The 17333-nt window shown below is 42.7% G+C and overlaps 1 protein-coding gene and 1 long non-coding RNA gene across 3 annotated transcripts; both read right to left on the bottom strand.

The window, feature by feature from the left end:
* Positions 1-902: 902 nt before the first annotated feature.
* On the bottom strand, positions 903-4191 carry LOC105031155. The gene is made up of 3 exons (XR_829673.5): positions 2757-4191; positions 1710-1855; positions 903-1388 (listed from the first exon to the last, which is right to left on the bottom strand). It is a non-coding gene; the product is annotated as an uncharacterized LOC105031155 (long non-coding RNA).
* A 6858-nt stretch (positions 4192-11049) lies between these two features.
* Positions 11050-13566, bottom strand: ovca2 (OVCA2 serine hydrolase domain containing). 2 transcript variants are annotated; one of them, XM_010905426.5, is made up of 2 exons: positions 13189-13566; positions 11050-11877 (listed from the first exon to the last, which is right to left on the bottom strand). In XM_010905426.5, the coding sequence occupies exons 1-2, from the start codon at positions 13355-13357 to the stop codon at positions 11360-11362; spliced, it is 687 nt and encodes a 228-aa protein (XP_010903728.1). In that variant the 5' UTR covers positions 13358-13566; the 3' UTR covers positions 11050-11359. The 2 variants fall into 2 exon arrangements, with proteins under 2 accessions (XP_010903728.1, XP_019903386.1); XM_020047827.3 differs by having other exon boundaries at positions 13143-13230.
* Positions 13567-17333: the final 3767 nt, after the last annotated feature.

Here is a 17333-nt window from a genome sequence, read left to right as displayed (position 1 = left end):
ATACGTAGCAATGTTTTCATATTTTGATATTTGAAAATCAAATTTTATATACTTGTGATTATGGTCAATGCACAATGAGTGATCGCAATGAGCACTTTAATTTTCTTAAACTAGCTGCTATATGAACTAATACTGGCATTGATGTAAATCAAACTCACTATTTAGCTGATTTAAAAGTCTAAATCATCAAAAACATCTCGATATCAACTGCATATTCGTCATCCCCTGTTCTCCTCGCCTTATTGGGGAAGAAATCCAGAAGTCCCACCCCTCCTCCAATGGGTTCGGGGGTAAGCAGAGAGAGTTGGCAAGGAGAATCGTGTATGGAGTGCAACACATTTAGTTCCAGCGATGATGCTGGCTTGAAATGTGCGAGTCTCTGCCGCCCCCTACAGGCAAGCGAGTGTCATTGGACTCCACATCTGGACGTGGGAACCTGCATGTATTATTCTTTATTTCAGCTGCGTTTTACCAGGTAAACGACCTGGCGAAGACACAAAGGTACAAGACAACAGATAGTTACACATGCAGCACTCGTGAAGGGTAAGGGCCCTGCAGCTATGTTCGCGTGTCGAGCCTTGAGGGGCCTATGGGGTCGGGTGGAGCGTATGGGGCTGTGCTGGGCGAGTGGAGATGTGTGGAGCATGTGGGGCCGTGTAGAGTGGGTGGGAGACGTGTGGAGTGGGTGGGAGCCGTGTGGAGTGTGTGGGAGCCGTGTGGGAGCGTGTGGGAGCTGTGTGGAGTGTGTGGGAGCTGTGTGGAGTGTGTGGGAGCGTGTTGGAGCTGTGTCGAGTGTGTGGGAGCTGTGTGGGGCCGTGTGGGAGCTGTGTGGAGTGTGTGGGAGCTGTGTGGAGTGTGTGGGAGCTGTGTGGAGTGTGTGGGAGTTGTGTGGAGTGTGTGGGAGCGTGTTGGAGCTGTGTGGAGTGTGTGGGAGCTGTGTGGAGCATGTTGGAGCTGTGTTGGAGCTGTGTGGAGCCTGTAGCCCTTAGATACACAGTGTCTCAGGTAGAAAGAGTCACACATCTCTTATGCCATAGGAAGATAGAGAACCTCACTGTTGATAGAGGAAGGGGGAGTAAAGAGGAAGGGGGAGTAAAGAGGAAGGGGGAGTAAAGAGGAAGGGGGAGTAAAGAGGAAGGGGGAGTAAAGAGGAAGGGGGAGTAAAGCACGGCGCAACAGACTCATCAAAAGACTGTTGATTTCGGTGGCCGATGTGTGTTGCAGATATTTTGTCAGTTTCTTACGTGGGGCTTCGGCGACGCTGCGTATTCACAGCGGTGACACAGGACAGATGAAGGGACAGAGAGATGGAGAGGGAAGGAGCGTCCTCTCATCCCTGTACTGTAAGAGGTCACATGCTGATTGAGAACGCAGCACATAAACTCTTACTGTCCAAGGCCGAGAGAGATTGAGAAGCAGAATAAATGAGTCACACGTTTTCTTACACGCACACACTTTTAGCACACACACTTGATAATAGCTTGGGTGTGAACTACACAGTGGTTGCCTTAGAACAGTGTTACACAAACATGTCAATTTAGTCAGACACCAGCCTCCTCCACACTTGCTTCTACACATCAACCCACCCCCCCCCCAGAAAACCTCATCAGCCCCCCCCCCCACCTTCCCCCATCATGCATTCCTTCCTTCCATCCTCTCCGGATGATGACTAATATTTACAGTGTGATGTGTGTGAGTCAGACAGGCACCTATGAGGATGGCCAAACCACAGAGCTATGCCTGCCAGCAGCTTTGACCGCTTTAGGCCCCTTAAAAAACATGGACGCCAGCCGATGACCTCATACAGCGGTCTCGTGGCCCGCCCTCTGCCCTCGCCTCACACCCATCTTCTGACCTGAGAGTGGGAGGTTAGAAAGGAAGGATGAATAAAGAATGACAGGTAATAAATAGCATTACATAGACCGTAATAATAAACAACACTAATATAGATCGTAATAATAAATGATAACCCACCTTTTAGGTAGCTATAATAAATTATAACACACCTTTTAGGTAGCAATAATAAATTATAACACACCTTTTAGGTAGCAATAATAAATGATAACACACAACATGGCTTTCCTTCAAATCCGCCACATTGTCCACAAGCAAGGAGTAGAGTGGAGAGAAGAGGGAGTAAGAGAGAAGAGTGAGGGGAGAGAATATTCTTCATCACAAATCACACCTGTACAGACTCAGAGGAGCAACATGCGAGCAGCTGGGGGCATTCAGGCATGTTATTACTAGTGATCACCACTGTAGAGAAACAGTTTCAAACACATCCCACCAAAAACAAGACAGTCGGAGAGATTCAGCGGGACCACTCTCCACCACATTTGGTTTCCGAGGAACCTGACCCTGACTGTCTGACCGTCGGCTGCTTTCATCTCGTCACCCGTCTTTCTTTGTTCGTCACCCCCTCTGTCTTTGTTTGTCAACAGAGTGATGTCACACGATGATGTCAGTGCTGTCCTTTCATAAAAACGTAGCCAAGCAAAACGCACAGACTAATGGTGGCGCACACGCACACAAACACAAAAACACAAGGACAAGATACTGCAGTCAACCAAGTCTTTTGGATAGAAGCTATACCTGTCAAAACATAACAGTCACCTCAACCAGCATAATGGTTACACAGACATATGCTGGAATGAACCCACCCACGCACGCACAACATATGTGTTCGCACGCATGCACGCACGCACACACGCACGCACGCACAGGCAAGGGGAAACGTGTGACATTCCAGAACTTACACACAACACTAATGCAGAGCACTGATCCCATTTAATCCACCTTCCTGGAGGAGACAAGGAAAATCCCAATCCGACAGCCTCTTCTCACAAAATGTTGAGGATGATGAAGAAGCTGGCAGCAGAAATAAAGATGAACTGATGCTTTGGTTGAGGTCAGGAGGTAAAATACACACGTGCATGGAGGCCATCTGGCGGTAGAGACAGTAACACGCTGAGGCAGTCTGGCCGTAGAGACAGTAACACACGGAGGCAGTCTGGCAGTAGAGACAGTAACACGCTGAGGCAGTCTGGCAGTAGAGACAGTAACACACGGAGGCAGTCTGGCAGTAGAGACAGTAACACGCTGAGGCAGTCTGGCAGTAGAGACAGTAACACGCTGAGGCAGTCTGGCAGTAGAGACAGTAACACACGGAGGCAGTCTGGTAGTAGAGACAGTAACACGCGGAGGCAGTCTGGTAGTAGAGACAGTAACACACGGAGGCAGTCTGGTAGTAGAGACAGTAACACGCTGAGGCAGTCTGGCAGTAGAGACAGTAACACACGGAGGCAGTCTGGTAGTAGAGACAGTAACACGCGGAGGCAGTCTGGTAGTAGAGACAGTAACCCATGGAGGCAATCTGGCAGTAGAGACAGTGACACGTTAGTTGGTTCAGTGGTATCAGCAGAAGTTACTGTCCTGAGCTTTAGTTTAACGGGTGACCAGGCAGTTTGAAGTTATAGGGCCTCTTTTATATACAATCTCTTAAGCTCCTCCCCCAGTCGAGTCTCCTATGACAACAAGGCTTCTAGAATCCAAATGCAGCCTGTTGGTGACACACCTACCCCCTCTGTCCCTCACTGCTCAGCGCTCTCAGATCCTGGTCGGCGGCCCCTGTCCCAGAACCTTTATACAGACAGAGACAGACAGGGAGACCCATACCAAGGAGAGAGAAAGAGAGACAAATAGAGGGGAAGGAGAAACCACCTCCCTCCCTCATTCCTTTATTTCTCGGTTGTTGTGTAACAGAAGAGGAACAGATTCCAGAACAGAGAGTCATAGTTCTGTTGTAAAACTTACTGGCAACACTGACTGTTATTCTTTTTCTGTTTCCCTTTTGCTCTCACTCCCTGCCCTCCCTAGTTATCAAAACCATGTGTATGTGTGTGTGTGTGTGTGTGTGTGTGTGTGTGCACGCTACGGTCTAGGAGGGGCAGAAGGGACAAAAGGAAGGACAGGAGACGGAAAGAGAGATGGAAAGAAGACAGGCAGGCTGACAGACAGGCAGGCAGACAGAAACAGACAAAGAAAATACCTGACATAGAAAGACAGCCGCTCTGCAGAAAGACATATGTAGAGATAAACAGAGACATTGGCTAAATAATGTATATATCCTGATGATAACTGGATGGTTGTAGAGGTCAGAGATGGCGAGAATAAGAGAGGAAAAGAGACTGAGACAGATGTAGAGAGAAAGAGAGAGAATGGTGGACAGAGAGGGAGAGAGAGACAGACAAAGAGATTAACAGGGAGAGAGAGACAGACAGAAAGAGATTAACAGGGAGAGAGAGACAGCAATATATAAAGACAGCGATGTAGAGAAAGAGATGCTGTACAAGAGGGAGAAAGAGATTGTGATGAGTTAGTTTATTACTTCCACTCTGAAAAATAAACACAACCCTCAGCTGCCCCCTCTTCCTGAGTTTAGAGTGCATATACACACAAACAGACACACCATCAATCTCATCAGCGGTTATTTAGGTCAAGTATGAATGTCCTTGTATTCGTGGCGTTTCACATGGTAAAATTGCTCAGAGAAAATTTTTTTTTATTGTATTAAAACTCATTTAATTCAGACATATTTTCTCAACAAACAAAAAAATATTTGCACCCCTAGAAGTTCTTATGGACCAAATATCTACATTTTTTATTCAAGATCAACTGAGTCATTAGGCATTCCTAACTGTTCATCCACCCGTTTCATTAGGGTATAAAAACCCAAACACCCATAATATGCAATTATCAACATGAGGAACGTCAGAGAACACAAAATGAGACAAAAGTTAATGAACATAAAAAAACTGGGCAATATCCGAAAAATAGCTGCACAGCTGAACATTCTTCTTTCTTTGTTGGTCTGGAAAGGTATTTAGATTATTATATATATTTTTTTGGATCAAAGGCTCAGAACGCAAAGGTTAAACCTCACCTCACATGCCCACTGTGGTGTTCGTATAGCAGTTTTTATTTTGCAAAGCACTGCTCGTTCTATAATGCTAGTTTGACATATTGAAGAAAATAGACAAACACATTACGTTTTGGGATAAGCATGGTCTACTCACAAAATTCACTCAAAAAATCTCTATAGAGGGATGTGAGTAGGATATGTTGATAATGGGGTATGTCTATAGGGTGATGTGAGTGGGGTATGGTATGAGTGGGGTATCATTTTAATGGTAGGTTTATTTGGACAGTGAGAGACAGAATAACAACAAAACAATCCAGAAAAACGCATGTCAAAATTTTTATAAATGTTATAAATAAATTTGCATTTTAATAAGTGAAATAAGTATTTGATCCCCTCTCAATCAAAAAGATTTCTGGCTCCCAGGTGTCTTTTATACAGGTTAAGAACTGAGATTAGGAGCACACACTTAAAGGGAGTGTTCAAACAAACCTACCATTAACATTATAGTCTGATCATTTCTTTGTCAGTGGGCAAATGTACAAAATCAGCAGGGGATCAAATATTTTTTCCCCCTCACTGTATATAGTGGAGTGTGTCTGCAGGGTGATGTGAGTGGGGTATGTATATAGTGAGGTATGTCTATAGGCTGATGTGAGTGAGGTATGTCTATAGGCTGATGTGAGTGAGGTATGTCTATAGGGTGATGTGAGTGAGGTATGTCTATAGGGTGATGTGAGTGAGGTATGTCTATGTAGGGATGTGAGTGAGGTATGTCTATGTAGGGATGTGAGTGAGGTATGTCTATAGGCTGATGTGAGTGAGGTATGTCCATAGGCTGATGTGAGTGAGGTATGTCTATAGGGTGATGTGAGTGAGGTATGTCTATAGGCTGATGTGAGTGAGGTATGTCTATAGGCTGATGTGAGTAAGGTATGTCTATAGGGTGATGTGAGTGAGGTATGTCTATAGGCTGATGTGAGTGAGGTATGTCTATAGGGTGATGTGAGTGAGGTATGTCTATGTAGGGATGTGAGCCGGTTATGTTTACGGAAGAATGTTTGAGATGACGTCTAACTGTAGTTGTGGTGCAGCCAGGGCTGTGTGGTGGTTGTGGTGATTCCAGGTCAATCTCAGTGTTGCTGCAGCTTTTCTTCAGCAGGATGGCAGATATCTTGTCTTCAGAAGCACAGCAGATATCTGTGTTTTGTGGCGCAGCTCCCTGTTAATGTGTTTTAAGTTTTGACCAAAACCTAACCACAAGTCTGCCCCATCAATTTTTTGGGACTGATTTGTCAGGCTTTACTATTTTGACGGTACTTCTGATTATAGACACACTTCTGCTCTGGTACACAAAAACTGGGATCTCACACACAGACTGGGATCTCACACACAGACCGGGATCTCTCACACAGACCGGGATCTCTCACACAGACCGGGATCTCTCACACAGACCGGGATCTCACACACAGACAGGGATCTCACACACAGACAGGGATCTCACACACAGACCGGGATCTCACACACAGACCGGGATCTCACACACAGACAGGGATCTCACACACAGACCGGGATCTCACACAGACTGGGTTCTCACACACAGACCGGGATCTCACACACAGAACATACCAATGTGGATACAACACCATTACGGAGCAAACAGAATTCCATAGCACAGAGTGTTTACATTCCTTCATGAAACCATCATGCATGTTACAGACCCACACAGATTAGAGTGAGGGGAGGGAGAGAGACAGAAGGAAGGGAAAAGGGAAGGGCTGAGGGGGAAAGAGGGAGAGGAGGGAGAGTCTTCCGGAACATTGAGAGATGAAAGCGTGATAGGGAAAGAGAAAAGGAATAAAAATGAAAGGGGAGAAGGGAGGGGGAAAGAAAAGGAATAAAAATGAAAGGGGAGAAGGGAGGGGGAGAGAAAAGGAATAAAAATGAAAGGGGAGAAGGGAGGGGGAAAGAAAAGGAATAAAAATGAAAGGGGAGAAGGGAGGGGGAGAGAAAAGGAATAAAAATGAAAGGGGAGAAGGGAGGGGGAAAGAAAAGGAATAAAAATGAAAGGGGAGGACGGAGGGGGAGAGAGAACGGATTGATATTCTCAACCCATCTGGAAGCAATCAGGATGAGAGCAAGTCCAACACGTTCAGTCCTCCAGTACCAAGGAACACAGAGTCCTTGCCTTACCCCCCCCCCCCCCCCCCCCCCCACACACACACACACATTCTAATTCAGCTATATAAAGTTCTTATTTTTATCATAACAAAAAATAACTGTAACTGAAACCTTTATTCACATACCTAACACAAACTGTAACTTCAACCATAGCCCTAACACAAAAAGGTAAATGCCTTTTAGGGACACTAATAACATATTTTTTCAGGTTTAATCAAAGGTCAGCTTTGTACCCACTAATACATTAAAATAAATTATCATGCAGTGCTCTCTGCAAGTACTGGGACAGTGAAATGTCTACCACCTCTCTTTCAAGATTAAGGACTTAGTTGTTAGTTAGGCTGAATCATTAATGTTTCAATGGTCCATCATCTCCCAGAACGTAAGGTTGAAGGACATGGTCACAGTGGTCACTAAGAAGTCACATCTCCCAGAATATCAGGTAGAAGTACATGGTCACAGTGGTCACTAAGAAGTCACATCTCCCAGAACATCAGGTAGAAGAAGTACATGGTCACAGTGGTCACTAAGATGTCACATCTCCCAGAACATCAGGTAGAAGTACATGGTCACAGTGGTCACATCTCCCAGAATATCAGGTAGAAGTACATGGTCACAGTGGTCACTAAGAAGTCAAATCTCCCAGAACATCAGGTAGAAGAAGTACATGGTCACAGTGGTCACTAAGAAGTCACATCTCCCAGAACATCAGGTAGAAGTACATGGTCACAGTGGTCACTAAGATGGGACACCAGTGGATCTTGCAGCAGCTGAAAAAACAAAACATGTCCCAATCAATCGTAATTTATCAGTCATAGTCAAACTTCTTATTTCTATATCAACAAACATATATAGATATATTTTTTTTTACCATACTAGCAATTTTAACTTAATTATGACCTGGTACTCAGGGCCAGTAATCTTTTCTCTCCACCATCAACAAAGATATTTTGCCTTCTGGTGGTGGCCTGCCTTGAACAAATCTCATCTGGGGCCCCCAAAAAGCCTGGGCCAGCCTGGTGCCCGCCATCCCCACTTCATCCCCTTCGGATCTCCCTCGTGCACGCTGTAACTGCACTGAACAGTGCGCACATGGGGTCACTAGCTGTCCTATAGCAAACCTATAGAACAACTGTTATATCTCCTTACCTTCTAAGCTCACCACCCATGTGACTGCCGTTATATGCATATTGATTACACCGGGTGCAATTCTGAATGTAATTCTAGTGTACAGCAAAAAAGGTGATTCTGACCTCTTGTGGCTACTGTTGGTACTGCAGCGGAAGTAGTCAGGATTGCATCAACGAACACATCTCGGTTAAATTGAAGTGTTGTATCAAGAGGCAGGGGCGCTGCTAAAGAGGTGGCAATTTCCTCCTCCGGAAAAGTCATAGCGCCGGGTAGTCACTAATGAACTGTTCACATCAAATTTAAACAAGTAATATTAATATGTGATATGTGCTTAAGTCTGCACAGTTTGAATCTTTCCTCGCTCTTTTCCCTTTCATCATCTTTTATCACTATCTGCTGCAAGGACAGATCCCTCTACAAGCATGACTCATAAAGTGTTGTCAATCCTAGATTGAAATTAGCCTCTTATAGCCCAGCATTCAGTACAACAGGCAACTTGATGTTAGTGTTGCTAAGCTTCTTTCAGTTGAAACTGAATAACTTTTAGTAGCCAGTATATAGTCTCACATCCTCAGTACCACCATCAGGAGATGATGAGGACCTGCCACTGCTCCACTCACTGTCACGGACGCCGCCAAGGCCACCCTGATACAATCGCTGGTTCAGCAGCATTTCCAAGGTTGAAGAACTAATGACATGAAATGGATGTTTTACTCTGATTTATCGCTTTTTCTTCTGGACAGGTACATTTATTCACATTATAGTATTTACAAATTGTTCCCTTCGTATTTTAATAGCTATCTAGCCAGTGCTGGTAAACTAACTTGGCTAGTTACCCAATGAAAGTTCAACATGGAGTTAATGCTTTCTTTCTACAGACAAAAATATTTGTGCATTAATATACAGGTTGTTAAGCTAGGTATTGTGTTATACTAGCCAGCTGTAGCATCCAGAACCACTGAGTTAACAGAGGGCCGAGGGAAGAATTGGGGGCACTGTTTCTCACGTTTAAATTATTTTTTAGAATGTTACCCAGTGCAGCTTTAAATCAATAATGTATATTGTTCATAATAGTTAATGTGAAAGAAAACAACAAATGCATAGCCAGGCTGGCCTTAATTTTTCTCATCTTCTGCTGGCTATCTGTCCAGCCTGGCTATGCATATTTTTTCTTTCAAATTAGCTATTATGAAAAATACACATTATTGATTATGATTAGCCTAGCACATGTATATACAGATCCACAACAATCCAGTTTTAATGTGTTATGTAACTCAAAATGTTAACTGTCCCATATTATTCTATGCATGTCAGATCATTAGGAACTTTACCTGTAAAATAAGTAACTTTTCTTAACTCTCATACTGTTATCGTTTTCAACTAGCCTATGTAATACGACCTGAAATGTTGTTATGGCTTTTGGTGTGTCACCCCAAGATTTTCAGTGAGCCCATCTGGCCACCACTATGGAACATTTCTAGGGGTGCCGCTGTTCTCGATGGCTGTTTCTGAAACTAAGGGCCAAGTGTTTCATGATGTTATGCTTTTTCTAGGTCATTTTGATGTATACTGTATAATAACATATGACCAGAGGTGGATCTTAAAGATTTTAGCACTAGTGAGCTGGGCTGTTATACCAACATTTCCAATACCAAGGATGAAATGTTAATAGCCCTCTTTGTAACTGTTAACTATTAACCAATGTTTTCTATAAATATTTTCCCAGTATTCATGTAAAGTTAGTCGGTGCACAATATTATATATCCACTAGAAAGTGAACTATTTTGTGAACTGAAGGATCCCAAGAATAGGTGTAAATAGGCAATGTGTGATGCAGAAATTAGTTTTTAATATTATTTTAATAGTGCATACAAAAAAAGCATAACTACATTGAACAAACATTATTGGAGATTAATTCACATGTGAAGGATTAAGTGCCTATCCTAGATATCACAAAATAACATGTATGCTACAATATTTGTTTATAAATCAACCGTGCATTAATCCTGCCTAATCAGTCATATTCTCAGCAATTTGGATGTTCATGCGTTCATACAGACCGAAAGCATTTCTAGCACCTGCCTTTCCTCCCATATTAAAACTAAATCAGCGCTGAAAAGTTGACGGACGAGTGGTTCTAAAATTAGACTCGCCTGAAATGTGAACTACTCGCCTTAGGCAAGCGGAGTGGGAGGCAAACTTAATTTCCAGCCCTTCATATGACATTATACCTAAGATTCTGATTTGTTTATGATACTGATTTACGGTATACAATGCAAACATGCACCAAGCTAGATCCCTGGCTGACTGCCTTAAATCTAAACAAGTGCTTATATTAACTTAACTATTGTTAAACTATCAGTTGTGTTCACCTTTCTTTACCAATAAATGAATTAGCATTCTTTCTCTACCCTTTTCTTTAGTGGTACCCAGATTTCCCTTTCTTGGGGAAAGACATGACTCAATCATAGTAGCAGTCACTCAGCTCAATTAGCTGCGACGAATCCTGGTGCAGGGATTGACTAAACCAATGTGTATTTTGTAAGGGGTGAGAGTGGCCTCAGAGAGCCTCCGCTATGTTTGGGATACAAATTCCAGTCAACCAACCAATTTAAATGTAGTTATGACACTAATTACTTAGAAAGCAAAAATTGCAACAACAAAAAAAAAGTTTTTCCAAGATTTACAAGGCCCCCCCCGCATTGGGGGATGGGTAGTCAGTCCCATGTCCCCCCCCCCCCACTTCGACGCCCCTGTCAAGAGGTGCTGAATAGATACAACTCACAGAGTGATGGATTCAAAACAAAACTGCTTAAGAGTTGGGTTTTAGCTATTTATTTCAACGTTAGCTTGAGGCCCTGAGAATGATACAGTAGTGCTGTCCCTGAGTGACATGAGAGTGGCTTGCTGTTTTTCTCCAAACTAATACTTAAACAGTTAAAAGCACTTTAGGAAGTCAACACTGTATAACATCAGCTGCTTTAAATTAAAATGTTTTAACATCAACTCGGAATACACAAGAAGACCTAAGGTCATTCAGATAAGTGCCTTGTTTTCTATGTATGATTAGGTGTGGCTCATTCAGCCACCGAACTCTAGAACCTCTAGTTAACACGTCTCTTTCCCCTTCTAAAACCTCTCGAGAAACTCCTTGTAGGTCTGTCTGTGTGCCGAGGTGGCCGGCACAAAATGGCCACCGGGATGAGTCAAAACCCTAGGCTCCTGGAACATGGGTAGGAGTTCCCGGCTCAGCCTATCAGGAATGACTTGGTCTTCCAGTCCAAAGACATGCAAGGACGGGATGACAAGGGGAGCATGGGCGTCATAGAACTGCTGGTGTTCTGTACAAGCACTCCGGAAACCAGCCACAAGGATGGCAAAGCGGAATTGGAGATGTGGTTCTTGATTGTGCTCCTGTAGAGAACAGAGCATGGCGACTAGAGCGGCACCCTGGCTGAAACCCAGAACGCCGTCAAACGGTCCCATGCTCCTCACTGCCACCCTCACAGCTTCCACACTCTCCTCAAGCCCTAAACTCGCCTGACACTGCTGCCTGGCGTCGAAGCTCCGAGCCTGGGTGTCAGAAAACCACCATCCCCTGGGCGACTCATCACTTCCGGGAACCGCCCCATTTTCCTGCCCTTGGCCTACAGTAGAGTCAGAGAGAGAGAGAGAGAGAGAGAGAGAGAGAGTCAGAGAGAGAGTCAGAGAGACACGTCTTATTTAAATACACAAAACAGTGGAACCTAAGAATGGGTTATAATAAGAATTGCCTGTAAAGTGTTGTACAACCTTGTACTAAATTAGCCTATTTCAGCAGGCTTTACAATGGCCACGTTTGTTTCATGATTTATTGGGCTAACCACAGAAAATCAAGGCCATAGTCAGAAAAAGTTGCATTGCAAAACAATATATCCTTACTGAAACAGGCCCACAAGCTTAAATTGAATCTAAATTTAGGATAGAGGAAACAAAAAAAATTATATAATTTTCCAATGGCTATTGAATACACACGAGATGTGCGTTCAGTAGATGTTTGATTACACTTGGTAATGTGATGCTGAGTGATGGCCAAACAAGGCTTCATTCGTGTTATTTTAGCAGCAGGATATTATGCTGCCAGCATTCAGATTTTCTTTATCACAATAAAAGCCATCATTGAAATGTATACGGCAACATAGTTAACAATATAGCCTGTAAAAAAGAACAGGCAGGAACCATATTGGAACAGAAAATTAAACATAAAAGGTTCACACTAGATTGGTAACTATATTGCCTTATATATTTCAATCAAGGCCTTTATTTTAAAAAACAAAATCTGAGTTAGGGCTGCTAGCATAATATCCTGCTGCTAGAAGAACGGTAAAGAAGCCTTGTATGTCCATCACTTGTGATGTTTAATCAATTTGCACAAAAACAATATGAAGGCGTTAACCGCATCAATATTTTCCTCCATCGCAAATGATGATCTAATTCCAATGATGAAGTTGGATTCAGCCTCTAATTAAAAATAAGCAATCCCTGTCCACACACTGATGGTTCTTAAACCAATCTTCAGGGCTCTCCATTAGTTTCATATCACTTTATCCACTGTCAGACCCATTAGCCACGTTCCAACAGTTAGATTTAAGCGAGAAGGTATCAATTGTCTAAGCCCATTCAACAAGTCAAGTTTGAGTGAGCGCAGGGTAAATTATTATATCCGTTACCCATGTAGCTTCATGAATGATTCCAGAACCGGCAAACCGGATTGAATATCACATCCATGATTAAGTAAACTACATTAGCTGGCTAGATTAGGACTACAACAAAATGTTGGCCTTATAACCAAGGTCATACACCGTTCACTTTTTAATGTAAACAAAATATGTATTTTTCCAAAAGGAGTCCATGATGAAATACAACGAATTACCGGAAACAATCACAACTGGATGACTGGTTAGTGCTATATGACCCACCATCGCCGGTTAGTTGTACAAAGTGAGGCGCGTTCATGTAAACCAGCTCCACATGCTTCTTTAAGAGCTTCCGTAGTGCTCCTGTCTTCTCACGAAACGAGACGCCGCTCTGTCGGTAACCGTGAATGCACAGGATCCGGAGTGGAGCTGCTCGTACAGTAGTAGCCATGTATGCAGTAAGTTATTGACAACTTTAAACTAACAAGTTAGGAAGTTATCATGGGGACAGTCCCCTTACAAATGAAATAACATATTCATTTGTAGAGTTAATTTAGCCCTCTAGTTGCCAAATAAAAACAGATAATTAGTAAGCGTAGCGAAACAACATTTCAACCGGAAAGGTCCATCTGAATAAAGCGGCCAACGGAAACGGTAGCTTGCTAATTTAATGGTTCCTAATGCACATAGTTCCAACCTAATTCGGGAAGAAGTAGTCATTGTGATTGAAATAGAATAACAAAACAGATATGCCTTCATAACAAGAGCAATCAAGAAAAATGTAGGTTGCATATACCTACCTTGTGACAACTGCAGATGAAAAAAGTTTTTTTGTTAAATAAATTTGACTAAAATGTAAAATTTAAATCAAGTCTGTAAATGGACATGTGCAAAGCTTCCCAATAAAAATCAAAAATTAGCAATTTTGCTTATTGTTCCATTTAATGTCTTATAATCTGCCAGAAAATGTGCCTCAAAAGATATTCAAAAGGATGAGTTTCATGGCAATGAATCACATTTATTTTATAAAGCCCTTTTTACATCAGCTGTTGTCACAAAGTGCTTTTATAGATTGCAAGCTTGAAACCCTAAAGAGCAAAGCGACAACTGAGTAAATTCACAATTGCTAGGAAAAACTCCCACAGAGTTAACTCCCATCGCAGAGTTCACTCCCACCGAAGACAATGCAGAACAACGGTAAGCCAGTGACTCTGCCCCTGAAAGGCACTGGAGAGAGGAACATGGAGATCCCAGTGGAGATGAGATACCCCCTGGCAAAGGCAGCAAGGGGGCTTGTAAATCCAATGCCTTACCCTTCACCTTCACAACACTGGGCCAGACTACACTTAATCATAGATCTCGCTCAAGAAATGAATCTTTAGTTGACACTTAAACGTTTAGTCCGAGTCTGCATCTCTAACCTTAGTAAGCAGATCATTCCACAGTAGTGGAGCTTAATGTGATAAGGCCCGGCCTCCAGCTGTTTGTTCAGAAATTCAAAGTACAATAAGGATGCCCGCAAGGATTCAAAGGGTTTATTTGTCAATTGCAATAACAAGTTGGTCGTCCTACACCCGACATCTCGTGATCTTATGTGTGGGTATGTATGGCTGGACCAATTCAGCGAGGTAAGTAAGAGCAAGTCCATGCAATGCTTTGTAAGTTAACAAAACCTTAAAATCAAATTCACATATCAGAAGCAGCAAGGGTTTTATTACCAAGTAAGTTTCACAACAAACAAGGGATTTGTTCTGGTCTGTTGGTGCCACAATGTATACAAAAGAAATAAAACCATAAGAACAGTGGATGGAGCATAAAAACATCAAATCTCACTCAGCAGTTTTAAACATAATGTTTATTGTTTTGCAAAGATTTCTGCGGAAAAATGCAATTACAGTAACTCCACCTCCAGTGCTATAAACTACCCAGCCTACACCTGTGTAGGCTTATTTCTGACCCTGGTGGATGTGTCCAGCATATTAATTATGACAGGGTGGAACTTCCTGTTTGACTGGGCGATATTATGTTTTACAACGTGTGTCTGCGTTCCTGCATGTTAAACACCCAGCATTTGTTTTTACGATAAGTGTGATAACAGATAATTTAGGGTTTTGTTTCGCAGTACTTTTTTATGACTTTTGGGGGTCTCTAAACAGTAAATCACACGATTGAAGAAGGGTTATGATTGGATTAAAAAGGGATGCACTCTTTCACCCATGAATTATGTCCAAAGGTCATGATTATTGTTTTGTGATCTGAGTTGCTGCATTGCAGTGTTTCATATTCTACAATAAATGTGTGACCCAACCAGGTGTGATCCAATGATTTTTGTTACATTGCAAATATAATAAACAACAGTTTGAGTTGACTTCTGGGGTATATTTTTTCATTATTTTATTCCAGCGTTTCAGTGTGTTTAAACCGCACAAGCCGCTGTATACACAGTTCAGCTAGCCGCAATGGCTCCACAGCAAGTGGACAAGGGCCTACACACAGATTTTGAAGACGTGACAACAATGTCAGCCCAGAAAAAAACAGTGCTGAGTTTAGCTTGAATTCTTCAACTACACCAGGATATCGAGTCACAGGAGTGGAAAAAAACCTGGCCACTGGGATGGAATCAAGAAAGCGAACAACAAAAAGTTACCCACCTTCGAACGTATGTGAACGCACAATTGTGAACTGAATTCAACTTGATTCCCAAAACAATGCCCAAAATTATAAAGTCACGCAACTCTACCCCAGATCTCTGATGCCCGGAGAGTGAACTTGATTTACATGAAGCAGTGTGCACTGCCACCTGTTGTCACAACTCTGCTACTGTCAGACAATCTCTCAAATAAGCCAGTGCTGTGATCCCATTAATAAACCAGCACTGTGATCCCACTAATAAGCCAGCACTGTGATCCCACTAATAAGCCAGCACTGTGATCCCACTAATAAGCCAGCACTGTGATCCCACTAATAAGCCAGCACTGTGATCCCACTAAAGCCAGCACTGTGATCCCACTAACAAGCCAGCACTGTGATCCCACTAATATGCCAGCACTGTGATCCCACTAATAAGCCAGCACTGTGATCCCACTAATATGCCAGCACTGTGATCCCACTGAGACCCAATGAGCACAGCTACACCAACCACCTTGGAAAAGGAGTGGGAAGAGGGAGAGGAAGAAAGGATGGGCCAGGAAGTCATGCGCACAGCACGATACACTCACAAAGAGTCTTAAACTTGGCAGCAGGTGTCCTGAGGGAAACACTCCACTTTGAGCTAGTCTGTGAATACCTCAGTGCAATCTCCTCATAGAGGGATGGGGAAACCCCAGATTTGTCCAATGACAATTGGGAATGGTCTACAAAGGGTTGGAAACACAAGAATGGAGAAATAAATTGTCGTAATACTGAGACAACGTTTAGTTGTTATGCTGCGCAGGGTTGGAACAAACTGCCTGAAAATCTTACTCCAACATTGACCAGTTTAAAATCTAGGCTACATTCTCTTAATACCTTTTAGCCCTCTTAAATGTGATGTTTTTTTTAAATGTGCAGTTTTCTTTTCATGCTTTGTCTTTTATGATCAGTTTATTTCTAGTATCCCTGATGTTTTTTTGTTTTTTTTTGGGCTAATAATGTGAAGCACTTTGAATCACCCCTGTGTATGCTATACAAATAAACCTGCCTTGCCTCGCATAGTTACCGATTGGTTGAGAGCACCCTCCAAAGCCCCCTCACCAAGAAAGGAAAAGCTGGGCGAGGGCCAGACAAATCAGTCAGAGACCATTAGGGGGAATTATTTACGTGTCATGGGCCCAGTGTGAACATAATCCTAAAGGCATCAGGTTATAGTGATAGTTTGTTTCCATTAGTTAAATCTTTCTCATGTAAAAAAACATATTGGGGGTGTTTCAGAAAGCAAATTCAACATACTCTGGGTTTAAACCACAACTCTGGGTTGGCTGACTCTGAGCTGTCAAACTCAGATTTGACAGTTTCAGAACAGGTGGTAAAAATGTGTTCAGTCAACTCTGAGTTAAGTTAACCCTGAGTAAAGCATGTGCACGAGGAGATAAAAAGCCCTCATCAATGGAACGCAGATAACATGATACATCATGGCAACAGGAGAAAAAGGTCTCGAGCTCCATACTTCTTCTCACTGGAGTTAGACATATTTATGAATGTATATGAAGAATATGAGAATATATTCAAGGAAAAAGCAATAGAGTAGCAGCAGCAAAAGAACATGTGCTAGCAGGGCAGAACATTGGTGACCAAGACTGTGTGAGTATTAATTGGAAACAGAAAAGTAAATAGTGTGTGTGTAATATCAAGTTCAGAGTTTATCAAATGCACCAAATAACAGTGTCATTCTGAACAGTGAAATTCTTGTGACATGGCACATGACCTCTACATAGTAAAAATATATCAAT

The sequence above is a fragment of the Esox lucius genome, chromosome 7, assembly GCF_011004845.1.
Source record: "Esox lucius isolate fEsoLuc1 chromosome 7, fEsoLuc1.pri, whole genome shotgun sequence".
In the NCBI taxonomy this organism is placed as follows: Eukaryota; Metazoa; Chordata; class Actinopteri; order Esociformes; family Esocidae; genus Esox; species Esox lucius.
This window is presented reverse-complemented; position numbering and strand designations above follow the sequence as displayed.

Excerpts from the sequence above, each read along its gene's own strand:
- ovca2 (XM_010905426.5), bottom strand. The coding sequence starts at position 13,357 with ATGGCTACTACTGTACGAGCAGCTCCACTCCGGATCCTGTGCATTCAC. Across the intron at positions 11,878-13,188 it reads TGTACAACTAACCGGCGATG|GCCAAGGGCAGGAAAATGGG; the intron begins GTGGGTCATATA and ends ACTCTACTGTAG.